Source organism: Halyomorpha halys, unplaced genomic scaffold (assembly GCF_000696795.3).
Source record: "Halyomorpha halys isolate HHAL.00 unplaced genomic scaffold, Hhal_1.1 Scaffold128.1, whole genome shotgun sequence".
NCBI classification, from domain to species: Eukaryota; Metazoa; Arthropoda; class Insecta; order Hemiptera; family Pentatomidae; genus Halyomorpha; species Halyomorpha halys.
Genome location: NW_027110898.1, coordinates 1,473,140 through 1,488,899, shown reverse-complemented (window position 1 = coordinate 1,488,899; position 15,760 = coordinate 1,473,140). Strand labels below are relative to the sequence as shown.

Here is a 15,760-nt window from a genome sequence, read left to right as displayed (position 1 = left end):
ATTTAATTTTTGATATTTCTAGCACATTGTAGTTCTTCATCGGGACTAAAAAAAAAACTTGCAAAGGAGTTGGAATTTTTGCAAAATTATATAAAGGGTATCATAGATGCAAAGCTAATGTGGTATATTTGCAAATTTTGATATATTTGGTAATGTTGAATTTTAAAATGATTTTCATCTTTTCTTGAAATTTAAAAAAAAAAGATTAGGTATCACTTCTTTAAGCTTTAATCGTCATAAGAAAAAAATAAATTTACCTTTTACCAAATTAGGATATTTTGAGTTATAACACATGAGTGCCTTTTTCGCTGCAATTAATGAGAACAGATGCACTGTTCAGATCCGCTATTCAGTCGGAATAGGTCAAAAAGTTGAAAAATTGTTTAATTAAATTTTTGAGCTATACCATTTTCTGAGGGATTCCATCAAAATAAGAAATTAGCCACTACCTTACTTCTATCACTGCTTCCATAATTTAAATTAACCTTTCTTAGAAATTTCCAGATATACTACTCTAGAAATACAACGTCGGTATATAAAACCTGGCATGAATATATAAAAAATAGAAATAATAAGAAAGTTAAAAATCAAAACTTCAATAATTCCTATAGTATTTGATATAGTGATGGGCTATTGACCGATAAACGAATTATACTGAGAAATTAATGAGTAATAACTGATGAAATAATAAAACTGATTTTTATCGTAACACTGATTCATAATGTATTTGCATATTTGGGATTACTGGAATTAAATATGTTGAAATAAGCTGTTATAAGGGCATATTTTTAAAATCTTATTTAATATAATTATTATACTGAAATAACTCCATAAGTTATTTCATGATCATATGATTTATGTTCATATAAATATATACAAAAAGCTATATAGTTTCCCAGGCTGATTAATGTCTACCGTTGGTTTACCGAGTTAAACCTCTTGAAGGAAATACCTCTTTGGTGTTTTCCTATTCCAATTCCTTAATATCAATAAACCTATCTATATCCTTGATCTCCTCACTCTACGTTTATCTATGCATTCATTAAACACCAGATCCCAACCAATTGATCAATATATGCACTCCCATACAACCAATCAGCAAATTCTTGGTCATATCTGTAACACCCTTCTGAAATTCTCTTCCCATCTTTATCCACCAATCCTCATTCATTCTTTCCACAAAACAAACCTATTCCTTCATTTCCTACATAACCAAATCTCCGCATCAACGTTAACAATGTTAATTGGCATATATTGATTACTATTATAAATTGTAATTAACCTAAGATCTTAATGTAATTCTATTATGCATACTGAACTTTTCGAAATGTTTGTCAGAGAAATAATCATAATGTGTGAACCATGTATTTACTCTTAAGGGACATTTGTTCCAGAATAAATTATTTTTTCATTTCATAACTGAAATATTCAACTTATATAATATAAACATTTAGTGATTTGTACTTTCCATAGTTTTTTTTTAATATTAAGATGAACTCCAGATTTGTTTTTAAGTTTCTCCTTTTTTTTTTTAAAGAAATAGAATAAGCCAACGTTTTGAAGTACTCTTCGGTCTTCAGAGTCCTTTACAAATTTTAAAACAATAAAATATAAAACCTATGGTACATATATTATGTAATTACAAAAAAAATTAATAAAAAAAAGTATTTGAATTATCTTGTATAACAATTTTTTCTTCTAAATATCACAGAAATATATATATATATATCTGAGCAAACTGTATTTGTTGAGAACCCTTAAGTTAGAGGAATACTCATAATTAGTTTATTTTATATATTAAAAAAAACTATGAAAAGTTCAAAACATTAAATATTTATATCATAAAAAATTCCGTTATATGAATGAATGTTTTCACACCTGAAGGTGATATTTAATGATTAAGTAATAAAAAGCGGTACTGAAATTTTTGCACTACGAACCTTAACCTTAATTGGTTCGAATTTTTCTCTAATATTTTTTCATACTAATTCTCAGTTTTCTGAATATATGACAACATCTACTTCCAAAACCAGATACTTCATGAACTTCTCTAGATGTATTAGATCATTCGTGTGTTAGACGTTAATTGGCGAAGCTCTTGTCAGTTGAAATTACTTTATTTCGGAACATTCATTAGTGTTCCCAAAGGACGGGACATGCGATTCACAGGTCAAAAAAATCAAGTTCGCATCATTGTCTTTCGTGAGCCATGTAGCTTCTTCGCTATCTAACAATGAAATATCCCAAATTATAAATTTCTGAGATATTTTCTAATGACAACTCTGTTTCACTTCCTGGAGCGAAAGTATCTTGGAATGCTTAAAATGTTCCTAAATTTAGGTTTATAAAACTTCTGGAATATCCTCATTATTTCTAACATTTTTTTTATTAACATAATTTTATTTTGTATTTTCTCTATGAATACAAAGATTCCTTTGCTAGCGAAAAAGAACAAACTAAATAAAACTAGGCATTATTTTATTCTGCATAAAATAAAAAGCCTCATCGTAGAGAATTATATATAGAACTTAAACAATTTCTCTCGTTTCTGTTAAAAAAACAATTTCCTGAGTATTTGATTAATCGATGTCTAAATTGCTAATGTATTCGCCGTATTGTATCCTAGATCTACTTTATTATAAATTATAAAGTTAAAAAAGATTTTTTTAACCCCCATGTTTCCCGTTGAGCTGGCAAAATGAACATTTCATTTCCTTCTACTGTGATCTAATTACATTTTAAGGAGTTTCTCATAATTCTCATTTTCCTGAAAAGTTTCTTTTACTGCATATTTGCATTTCAAAGAGGCTTTTAAAATACCATTATATAATTTATAATTATGAGAGATTGTTGACCGGGGATGACTTATACGAGGAGAAGATGGTTGGGGGTGCGGTAAAAATAAAACACAAATAAATTGATGTAACTTATTTAATCGTGCCAACGTTTCGGCTAGAGTTTTTAGCCTTCATCAGGGCTAAGAACAGAACAAGATAACAACCAATGAATACAGAAAATAAAAAATAAAATGTAAACAGAATGACATAAAATAAATAATTTTCCAGAATGGAATTAATAAAATGAAGTGATGAGAGAAGTGGAAAATAAAATGTATACATAGGTAATTGAATAAGTAGGTAAAATAATATAATTAAGGAAATGAAATAAAAATAAAGTTATATAATACAAAGAAAATGAATATATTAGTTATTAATAATTTAAAAATTAAAATATAGAAAGAAAAAGAAAATTGAGAGAAGGAAAATATACGTAACTATAATGATTTATAAAGAGGGAAAATATAAGTAAAGTTTAACAAAAGAAATGAATAGAAATAAAATATATTTTTATTATTATTTAAGTTGAAAACAACAATAATAATATATGGTGAACATAACTAATAACGTGGGTAAGAAAAATTGAAAAACGAAGGAATGGTAAAATAAATATAGAGAAAAAAAGATAAACAAACGATCCTGTTAGCTTGAAATCTAACGACCAAGAGGTATTCTGCGCCGAGAACAGCCAAACTCCGAATTAAAAATGCGTTGCAAGAATGACTATAATTTTATAATCATTTTTATAATCATTTTATCATCATTATATAATTTTATTAATTCTGGGTGTAAGCAACAACTGGATGGTGGAGCATACCTTGGAATAAATTTTATTCGTTTTTATTAAGTTTGATGTTTTATTTAAAAATAAAATCTACGAAAAGAGCTGTTTAGAAACGTTTACTTGAAAATAAATATACTTTTTGGATATACATAAGTTAAAGTAAATGATGCAATTTGTTAAAATTTATAGAGCGTCAATTTTATACGAAAGCAATCTCGATTTTTGGACTAAATCAGTCGAACCTTATTTCTAAATATAGTTTTTACATTTACGAAGGTGACGGAATCTAATAAAATCGATACAGGGACGAAGAGGTAGCGACCCACAAAATTCTTAAAATTTGGGTTAACAGTTTAATTGAATATACACGAACTCAGGTTTTACTATACTGACTGATAAATAAACTACAGACAGACACGGAACCTAATTTGTTCCTTGTAGTAAAAGGTAAAATACAGGTTGAAAGTTTTGATTCTGACGACATTTGTTTTTTTTATTTTCTCCATGAATACAAAAATTCTTTTGCTAGCAACAAAGAAAAAACTAAATAAAACAAGAAATTATTTGACTCTGCATAAAATAAATAGCGTCATCGTAGAGAATTATATATCTAAACCAACTGAACCATTCCTCTCGTTTCTGTTCAAACAACTTCAATTCACTGAGAGTCTTTGATTAATTGATGTCTAAACTGCTAATGTATTTATCGTTTAGTATCCTAAATACACCTTTGTGTCTTTTTCAGTCGGTCAATGCTCCATTTTGCTTAGAGAAAGTTTCTCAATCATTAATAATTCAAAGAAATCATATAAAAAATATGACACAAGACTGGAAAGACATGATACTGCATATCGATTCCGACCATTACAGCACTCACTATACAGACGGTTTAAACTTCCAATCCATTACAAAAGACTGATCTACATGACTGTAATAAGGCCAATCTAGACATATAGAGTAGAACTTTGGGGCTCCACTAAACCTTCAAATTTCTCTCATATCCAATCCTTACAATCCAAAATCCTTCGTAATATCCTCAATGCTCCTTACTTGGTTACAAATGAAATCATTCATAAAGTCCTTAAAGCTCCATATGTCACCAATATAGTCCGAACTAGATGTCAATTCCATTATAAACTCCCTAACCACCCAAATCCACTAATTTCTAACCTTGCTTCCTCTTCCATTCCTGACAATCCTCCGAGGTGGATCGACATGCCTGTATCATGTCATTATGATTTTACATCAAATTTACTGGATGTATTATAATGTATAGTTAAGTCTTTGAGTTTTCAGAATATATGAATATGTTTATATACATGGAAAATTGCGTTGCTTGGCCATCACAAGCCAACGTCAGAGATTCTCAACTTCCTCAAAATTTCCGCTTCGCTGGAGATTGTCATTCAGTCTCCACTATGGAATCTACGCAATTATTATTCTAGGTACGTAATTTCATTAACGTTTGTTCTGGGTGTGTTTATTACAGCCATAAAAGTGTAGTGCGAATGAAGTACTGTGTCTACAATTTCACAGTTGTTAGTTTCTCGTCGGTTTCAGGAAGAGGGAAAGCATCCTGAGAAATCCGCGAAATGACCACTTTGCTGAGTCCGCACTCAAGCTGAACTACATTACATAGAAAATTCAAAATCGCTAACCTAACCATATGATAAAAATCGTAGCATTAAAAGTGACTTATGATGCTGTCATTTCTTTTGTATAAAAATCTAATGGACTTGATTTGCTGTTTTTGAAAAATTAATTTTAAAATTCCGACTAAAAAGTTAGTCATTTATTACTCGTATTAATTTTCAACCGACTAATACTTATCTCTGATATGCATATGAAAATCTTTTAATTAATATCTTCTTCAACTGTCGACATTTGAAGACTAAGTGAGGTGTACCCCTAGAAGAGTAAAACTTTATTTTGCCATCTTTGTGTAATATGTCAACTACAAATTAGAGCTCTTCATGCAACTGTGGCGGATTTCATAAATCCTAATAGATTTCCAGACTAGTTTGAACATGAGAAATTAGTCTTCTGGAGAACCCCGTGCATTGCAATAGTTTTTTTCACAATGACCAAATTTTTTAAAAGATTCGTTTGAACATCAGAACTTTGTTGTGTACAGAAAGATTAAATTGTCTGGATAAGAGCCAATATATTTTTTGGTAAACTAGTAAAGTTCTAATTCTCTCAGCTGCGAATGACATAGCACTGTTTGAGATGGCCTTTATAAGTCTCTAAGTTCCCATCAAACGGTCCACACATGTTAGATAAAGGGTTAAGTGAAATTTTATCAAAATTTTTATTTTTCAATTTTGAAGTTGTGTTCTAGTACAACGCCTCTCCCCCCCCACAAAAAAAAACCATATATCTTTAAGGGTCTTCTATATGTCTGAATCTAAAATTCTAGAGGACACTGCTTCGCATCTAAGATATAGATGAGATATTAAGTTATTTTCTATCTAGTACTCTTCTATTATTTCTATCTAGATAATAAACGAAACCTTGTCTCAACCTGTGATATAGATTAACTAAATTTCGTATTTTAATCATAAACTGCAAAAGATTAATGATGATTTTCTATTTGTGGAAAATGTAAGATGGATTGTTAAAGGATGCCGTTTGTTGTTCACATAAGCTGTATTTTGAGGCAAATCGCTGTAACTAGGTCCCAATTGAACGCTTTTGGTTACATTATTTGCGATATTCGTGCACATCATTTATCTAGTATAATGACATGGTCTGAATCACAACCTTATTGCCTGCAATTACGGAAAATCGCTCTCTCCAATACATGGATTACGGCATCACCGTTTAACAGGTACAGGGCTTTGCTTTACAACAATATTAATGGCCTGCGTTACATATTTGTCTAATACTAGCTTGTAAAATATTTTGGTAAAAATAAAATTGGGGTAATTAGTCAAAATTTATCACCAAACATTTATAAAAATCAGTTATGATTTAAAAATAATTATTCATGAAGCTATTCAGGTTACATTAACAGTTCAGTTAAAATTTTTTTTAATTTATTTACTAATTTTTACAACTACACTAAAAAATATTTTCAAGTAAATGTGATGTACAGTGGCAGAATACAATCTAAAGGATACATGATATAGGGTCCATTGATAGAACTTCAATTACATTTTTAGAGTAGAAATAGGGCAGGATTACCAGGTATGAATAAGAAGCAAGGTTGCAATGTATCTGTGTTAGGAAGTTCATCATGGCAGGTTGATGTCTGGTTCTGGCCAAATCGGCGAAATATGGACCATTGAGGTCCTGATGGATGACTTTATTTGTTATAAAGTTAGGAGCATTAAGGATTTTGGATTGTTAATTGGATACGAGAGGAATTAGATGATTTAGTGAAGTCCCAAAGCTCAACTTCTTAAGACCAAAGAGCCCTAATCATGGTCAAAGAAATGTTTCTTCTGTTGTAGTTAGTTGGAAGATTATACCATTTATCTAGTAACTGTTGTCTTGTATCTGAATCGAAGTGCAATTTCCAGTCTTTTCAGTCTTGTAAAAGAATTTCAAATTAGTCGTTTCTCGCGCTGTAGTCCTAGTAGGTAACGGATCTGTTCGACGGAATAATTTGATTATTATTAAAAAATACTGCATAGAGGGAAGTCATAGGTTTAAGACGAAGGAAGGGTAAAGGTGATTTAATGGGATTTAAAAGAATTTATTTAAATCTTCCACTTTTGTTGTGAGATTGGAGGGGATGAGATTAATGGAAGGATCATTATTCACTGATTGGTTACGTGGTAAGGACACTAAGTAGAAAAAATTAACAAAATGATTTTTATCCTTTAAATGTTTGTTCTGATTTAATCTGACTGGTGCTAGTAATAAATCAGTCCTTAACGAATCCTTACCGAAGGTTTTTACACCTATTTATTTGGACAACAGTGCAACTTTTTTTTATTTTCAAAAGATCTCCGAAATTCCATAAAATTTTGTAGAAATGTTAGAAAGTTTTCAGAGAGAGAGCTTTTCATTTATTAAATATATTATCATTTATTAAAGGAGCTCTTCATTGCTGACGATTGAAGCTTACTTAATACTTTTCTAACGGACCTGTTATTTTTAGAAAGGACAGGATTTATGAGAGGACTTGCTTAAGACAGCAGTGGCAACTCTTCATAGATAGTAATGGAGTCTACCTTCTCCAATTATTTACATTTCCAATATTCCATATCCATTAATAACCATCATTACGAAAAAAAAGTACCAGTAGGAATTAATGAAATGGAACAATAATTATAGAGAACGAATATATAATAATAAGTAATTGCGGTAAACTATTCACATAATTATTATTTGTGGCTACCGAAGGTTTGGTGTTGATAATTCAATTAAACATTTCCAACATTATTTTCTATCATGGTACTAACATTTTCATTTCAACGTTTCGGTTTTACTTACTGTTTAAGTGCTTTTTATTGATTAATTCTATACCTAATACGAGTAGTTTACAAGAATTGCTATATTGTCCATTATGATTACCATGCACTGGTAATGCGATTTCCTGGTTTGTCGAAATTATACTTTATACCACAAACGTATTATGCTAATTTTTTGAAAGGTAAAAAGATTTTTCCTTGAGGTAAACAATCAAGATAGGCATTTGCAAAGATGGAAGCACTCTAGTCCCATTGTTACGTTCAGAGTTTTGGGCAATAGATGGGCGACCTGTAATTTTATTAAAGATAATTCGTGCAAAATTTTCTAAATTTTCTTTCGTTACTTTTTGAAATTTCATGGCTCACCGCATGCATTAATTCACAATATAAATTCAAAAAATGTTATATTTTACCAACGAAAACCATCATATTTTATCTTAATTTTATTTTTCATTTATTCAATTAAAATTTAAATAATCATCGATTAGCGTTATTTTTTATTTAGTAGTCCATTAATTTATTAGACCAACAGTTACCAAACTTTTTCCCAGCAGCACTCTTGTGGAGCTAAAATTTAATTGCGTCACTATTATCCTTAGAGGAATGTTTGCGAAAATAAGAAAAAACAGTTCTAAGTGAATGGTGAAAATGCACTGTATATTTGCCATTTTAATTGTATTTTATGTTGTTTTATGTTTTGAGAAAGTGGCATTCGCTTATGGAACCCTGTATGGTTCATATGGTGGTCACCCACTTTGGGAACCACTCTATTAGATTACCCATAGGTAAACCTTTATAATCTAGACAATTCTAAAGTTAAGTGAACTCGGGTTTATAATCACTTAAATGCTGTCTAACAGTCATTAATTAAAAATATCAAATTGCTAAACTTATATTTTCTCAGAATATAATGTTATTAGCTATACTTACGTGTTTGAATTTTATGCTTACATTTTTAAGATTATTTTTGTGCTTAATTGGCAAAATTGTATAAATTGCTTCGAAAAAAAGTGTTTTAAACTCTGTGAAGTCTCAATAAAGAAAAGTGATAATATTTTGATATCTGACAACAGTATCATAAATATATATATATTTTAATTTATGTATTTATATTTACAACTGTACATAAAAATACATCTAGTAAATTTCATGTAAAATCATAATGACATGATATAGGCATGTGGATAAACTACTCATTGAAAGCACTCTAATAATATTTCTACATTAGAAGATTTCAAAGCTATCATCTTTTCAGGCGTCTCGGAGGACTGTTAGGAATAGGAGAGGAAGCAGTTAGAAACTAATTGGTTCGGGTGGTTAAGGAGTTTAAAATGGAAGGATTGATATCTGGTTCGGGTAAAAATATTTAAATACGAAAAAAATGAATTAATAATGGAAAGATAAAGGAAATATTTTTTAAAATGAAATTAGTTTAATTTACTCAAATTCAATTTCAATAAAGATTGTTTTTGATCTATAGCTTTCTTCATCTTCTGCTAAATTGATATAGTCCATTAGGACATTAGACCAGCTGTTCCTTTGTTGAGCTCATTATCCCTTGTTAACCTTAGAGCTATTAAATGCAAACGAAGCGAAGGAAAAAAAGTGCTTAGTAAATGCTAAAATGCACTGTATATATGATAAATTAATTGCATTTTTTTAATATAATATTTAAACAGGTCAAATGGTATTTAGAAAAATTAAAATTGGAAAACTAACATAAATACAGGCAATATAATCTGAAATCTTTTGCTTAGTTAAATATATAGTTATAATAAATTTATCAATTATATTGTTTCTTTAGTATTATAAATTTTATTTTTTTATTTTTTTTTTCAGAGCGGAACTGGAAAAAGAGGAATTACATTCTTCAAAAAACCAGCTCGGCGGAGACCAGGATTCTTTGGCCTAATAACGCAGTTTGTCAGAGAAGTAAGATCAATACAAATTTCATATATTTTATATTTATATGGTTAAGTTACTTAAGTTATTTACAAGTTAAGTATTATTTACATATAGGCCCATCGTCCTACAAGCTGATGAAAATTTACGTTTTAATAAAATAATAAATAATAAATTTTAATAGTGCTGCTGATGTAGGTATTTTTACTTTCCAACATTTTTTAACAGAGCGGTTAACAGGTAATCCGGTATTTTGGGTAAAATGGTTTTGAGTTGTATGGAGAGCGCTAGTGCTGTATCGCCCAAGTCAATATTTTTTTTTTAGTTAATCCTTAGGCTCTCGAAGACACGAGTTGTTATTTTTCCTTGAATATGGAATTTTTTTAGAACCTAGATCAATTGGGGCCCATGAAATATATTTAGGGTCTCGGGATAGGTTTATCTTTGAGGTCCGGAATGTATTTAGCTTTGAGGCCTGAAAAATTAAAAAAAAAAAGAGCTCATTGCCAAGATCTTATTTTCCCTAATTATTTTTTTGGATAATAGACGAAAAGTGATTAAATTGTTTCATTAAGACTTAAAGATCTGCCAGCTTGATTACTCCTTAATAAATAAATACCTTAATTATGATGACAGATTCTTAAGCGAAATATAGCTCTCAATCCAGTTATAATTTGTTCTTTATGTTTGGTCAAAGTCGCGCAAAAATCGTTAAAAACAGTATTAAAATAAAAAAAAAATTGTGACGCTTTTGGTGGTTTATGTTTCCTAGATTAGTGAGATTTGAAATATCACCAATAAAACTGGGAGATGTTGACTTCATAACCAAAAGAAACTATTCACCATATCTAAGACCGACCAATTTTTCATTTCAAATTTTTCAGAACTATCGAAATAAACGAGATGTCAATTGAGTCTTAAATACCTTGTATAGTTTTATGTGGTTAAATTGTTTAAATAAAAAAAAAATGAAATGTCTTAGCGAACCAGTTTTCAAAATTCACCTGACAATTTAATTTTCGCTATAGCCTATTGCCTTACGGGATATACTAATTAATATTTTTTATGAATTGCTAGTGCTCATATTTCAGTTGAACAATACCTCGAAATTTGACCAATTCCAGTCTTAATTTCTTTGGGATTTTAACTAATTTTTACAGCAGAACTTGTCGATAAGTATATTTAACTATTAATTCAATCAATGATCGTGTATTATTATTTTTTTAAAAACTCCTGTTGCTTCCCACCTTACTACTTGATATTTACGCTCTTCGTCTCTATCATTCTGAATGTATGATATGTGAAGTATCGTTAAACATAACTTCAAAGGTTCCAGCATAGTCATTCTTCTTTGATAACGGTAAATATACTTTGTTCTGCAAAATCATTTCAAAGTGTCTTATATGACTTTCTGTTCGATCTACCGTTTGAAAATCGTATGTCATCTTTTAAAAAAAGGTTAGATAGATAAAAAAAACTCATTGTCATTAAAACTTCTTGTACTAACAACGGATTTTGATAATTATACATATTGTAAATCTACTAGAAACATTATCTTCTTGATCCATGGTATGTTTATTAATAATGAACTATCAATTAGAAGACTTGTTCGTTTGAACGCTCAAATTTAGGAACTTCCAAACAAATTGAACATTATTTTTTTGTTAGACTATTAACTGAAAAAGGGTTTGTTGCATCACGACAGGAACGGAACTGTACCTCACAAAAAACCTTTACCTGAAAATTATTGTACAGCTTCATACTCATGGAAGCAGGTTCACTTGAATACCTCTATTCTGTTAATGCGGAAAAATTCGCAAGGCGTTTCGAGCGACAATTTCGAAATATGGAAGGTAACCCAAATAAGGCTGGCTTTAAAAAAAAGGTCCATCAGCCATTTTTATTTCTAATTATGCACGATTCTTAAAGCACATTATGTCTATAAATTTTATAGAAGTATAAAAGCTACCCTTGAAAATACTCGAATTTTGATACGATTCTGCAAAGTTGATCTTCAGGTGAAAGGATCTATCTAAGAAGGTTTTAACGCCAGTATTTAACAAAACGATTTGTTTGCATAAAAAGCTTCTTTATCAACAAATGGGATTGTTGATAGCAATGTATCAGTCCTTAATTATAAAATATGGTTTCTCAAATTCTCGTAAAAAAAACTGTAATTGGGTCATAGGTAAGCCTTCTTTTTCTCACGTCTGAAAATTTTGTAGAAATTTTAATTATAAGTTGTTTCGTGTCGTCAGGCGTGTATCAAGTTATACAGATATATGTAATATATGAAAATAATACAGTCCAAAGAATTTTGAAGGTGAAATATACTGCATGTATTCAATTAGTTTGTTAAATTTTGAATAAGTTTCATGTATTTTTCATAACATACTACGCACGCTGCTTTACAATTTTTGACGGTGTAACGAACCAGTTGTTCCTCTTTGGGCCCACTAGTTAGAAATGGTCACGTGGTGCACAGAAGTGCCGGGAACTTCCAGAGTCCTGTTTTCCTTCACAAGTGGAGGGGAGAGCACAAGCTTGGTTTGGAGTTCTTCAGGCTCAATGTAGATATAATCATTATTATTGTTTTTATTATTTATATACATTTTTAATTCTCTGATATACTTTTTTTCCTAAATATTATTTTGTTATCATTTAATATATAAATATAATGTGAATGAGTTCTCTTAGCTCTATTACTAATTCCTAAAGGATATGATATAAAGTAATACTACACAATAAAACATAAAAAGTTCTAAGAAATGGTTTATTCTACAATAATAATTATTATTATTTTATATTTCCCTTGCAAGAAAATTTCTGAAACATATTTATGATAAGCACTAATGTCATGAACCATGTTTTATACTTAGTGTAGTGTTGACAAGGACTGGTATAAATCTTAGCTCATTCTTTTCCCTATTTTCACTTACACATCCGCATACATATTTCTCCTGACACAACTATATTTGAAAAACGGTTCGTCCAATTCTTCTCTGGAGAAAAACTGGGAATTAGTCAGCACTAATGTCAGCACATGGCCTTGTAAAAATTTTATAAAATTTCATCTACTACTTTTTCTTACCAAGGCGAAAAACTAATTTCCCGGTGACATGTATGTTTTAACAAAGTCTAGTGGATTTGATTATTAAAGAATGAATTGACAAAAATCATTGACATTGAAATATCAGTGATTACTTACTAAATAGAAAGGGACGCGACGGTCATGCGAGTTGGGGCGAAGGGCCCAGAGTGCTCAGTTAAGAACGTTGTGGGTTCGATTCCCACCTGGGGCAGGTAATGTTTATTTATCCGTGGTCCCGGTAATTGAATCTTGAGACTCCTACCTTGGTTAGTACTTGGAAGCAATTTCAAAGTAGCAACCAGGGATTGGAAAAAAATACCACTAAGCCCACTTGCCGGACTAGTTACCACCACTAGTTACCAATACCTAATAAAAATGTGCAAAAAAGGATAATTTAAAGAAAAAAAATTCCAAAAAGAAAATAAGAGCATAAAAAAAAATAAGATAGAATTACAGAAGAAGCCATACTGACCAATGTACTTGGCGTGCGTTTTTCTCTTAGAATACTGTCATTGTTTGCCAAAAATATAAATAACTAGTTTTATGATATTTTATATAAATTTTCGTTAAGTAAAGTTATTTATTTACGAGAGAAGTACACTGCATAATTGATAATTTATATGTCAAATATGTAAGGTTGTAATTAAATATTTAGCACTATATTATAATAGTTTATTCTAAAGTTTTTAATAGGGATGAATATGGTGTTTCCAATATGGGTAAATAAATAATTATAATATGAGGCTGAAGTAGTTAACATAATTAAAAGGTGAAAATTAAAATAGCCTGCTCACAATAAATAAAAGAAATGAAATAGAGTTTAATAATATTCTTAAAAAAAAAAATGTTAAAAATAATATTTGAAATAAATGAAAGTAATGATGGTAAATATAAAAACTGAATTTGTAAGTTCATAAATGATAAAAAATGAAATCCTGGAAAAAAAAAAAATGAAGACTGACTTCATTGATCCACGCAGATGAAGTTGTGTCCACATGAATGTTCATTCTGAATTATGATCGTGTTCTTGAGATTCTCCTTCCTCGTATGTAAATAACTTAGCGAAGTTTTAAAAGTTCCGCAAGCTGACCGACCTAATAAACGACCATCGGTCGCAATGAATTAATGCACAGGACAGGCCGGTTGGCTGCTCCGATCTTACGCAAGCACTAACGATACGAAACACGTGAGTACTGCAGAGCAGGTTACATTCACGACTTTCTAGTCGGTTATATCGACACGGGGCCAGTAGCCAAGGCATCTGACATGAGTATGAAAAAATGTATTTCATAACTGAAAAACGCCAATTAGTCAGCAAGATTTCCCATGATTTTCTTGTATTTTATTGTTTTAATCTGTGTATTTGTTTGAGCGATGTATCAGAATGAGCAGTCATTATAATAACATGAATAACAGCGAAAGTTTCTGGTTCCGTATCGGAACAACTTCTGGTTGACATAATTGCCGAAACGAGTTTAGACGTTTTATCTGATTCTTACATATAGCAATTTTATGTGGAAAAGTGAGCATACGCAAGTTAATATTTTATAAAAATAAACTGTAACCAGTTTTTATAATAAATAATAATAAATTTGAAACATGATAATTCCCTTTAACCAAAAAAAAAAAATTAAAATGAAGATGAGAAATATAAAGTGGTAGCATTTATTGTACAATTTTTAGATTATAATACATAAATTCTGGTGTAGAATTCCTAAAACCAGTCAAGTTCATTTTCTATTTTTGTTTTTCTGGTTGTAATAAATTTTAATGAGATGAAAGTTTTAAAAAAAAAAAATTATTAACTTCAAATTTAAAAAAAAAAAAAACTGTGAAAAGATGTAACTTCTAATTTTTATAATTCCAAACGTGGTTTAATATGGAATGATATATATTCCATAGGAAACATTAATAATGTATATACATTAAAAAAAAATATTGGTTTGCAAAATAAATGGAGAAGATAATGTATTAAAGAGTTTTGCCCCAAAACCTTACTGATGTGCCTTGTAGATGAACAACCATGCGAGGCAAGCAATAGTGATATGGATGTGCACAATCATACCAAAATCATAAATTAAAATTATAAAAGAACCAAAACCTAATATGTGGAATTATAATAAAATATGACATCTATCCTCCTTGCGAGAGCGATAGAACGAGACTTTGTATGACCTAATGGCGGTTAACTATGAATAAGAGCATTAAAGCCCCAAACTATGAAGGTAAATAGAGAATTTGACATTTTCCAGAACTTCAACGGTAAAAATTACTTTGTAATATATCTCGTGGGTGTCCAGTGTTGTTGTTTCAACCTTTATACTGGATTATAGGGATGAGTAGAACTGTTAAAATCTTGAAAACTTGTTTGATAAAAGGTCAAGGACATGAGGGATATGAAGATCTTGACCGGTCGCTTTTTTGAGGACCGCAATACGCACCGTTGACTAAGATTTTGGATTGAAAGGAGAGAGGAAAAGAGTGAAAATATTCTGTTTTTTTTTTTATTAAGTAATGAAAGGTTCTGCTAAGTATTCGGTATAGCTGGATATTCTGTTAGATTTTTGTCTTTTGCTTAAGATAAATGTAAGGAATCGCTCAGAGTCGGATCTAGGTAATAGAATGTTATTAAATAATACAGGTAGGTAGGAACTGTGTTGTAAAAGTCACATGTCTGATATTAGCCAGGTACATTTAAAGTTATTATTTACCATATATATATATA

At 30.0% G+C, this 15,760-nt stretch overlaps 1 protein-coding gene across 1 annotated transcript in view; it reads left to right on the top strand.

The window, feature by feature from the left end:
* Positions 1–15,760, top strand: part of LOC106678186 (uncharacterized) — a gene marked incomplete in the record, with an annotated part of 88,055 nt that overhangs the window by 55,362 nt on the left and 16,933 nt on the right. Inside the window, 1 exon segment of the mRNA XM_067048978.1 lies at positions 9,882–9,974. Within this exon segment, the coding sequence (XP_066905079.1) occupies positions 9,882–9,974 (93 nt within the window).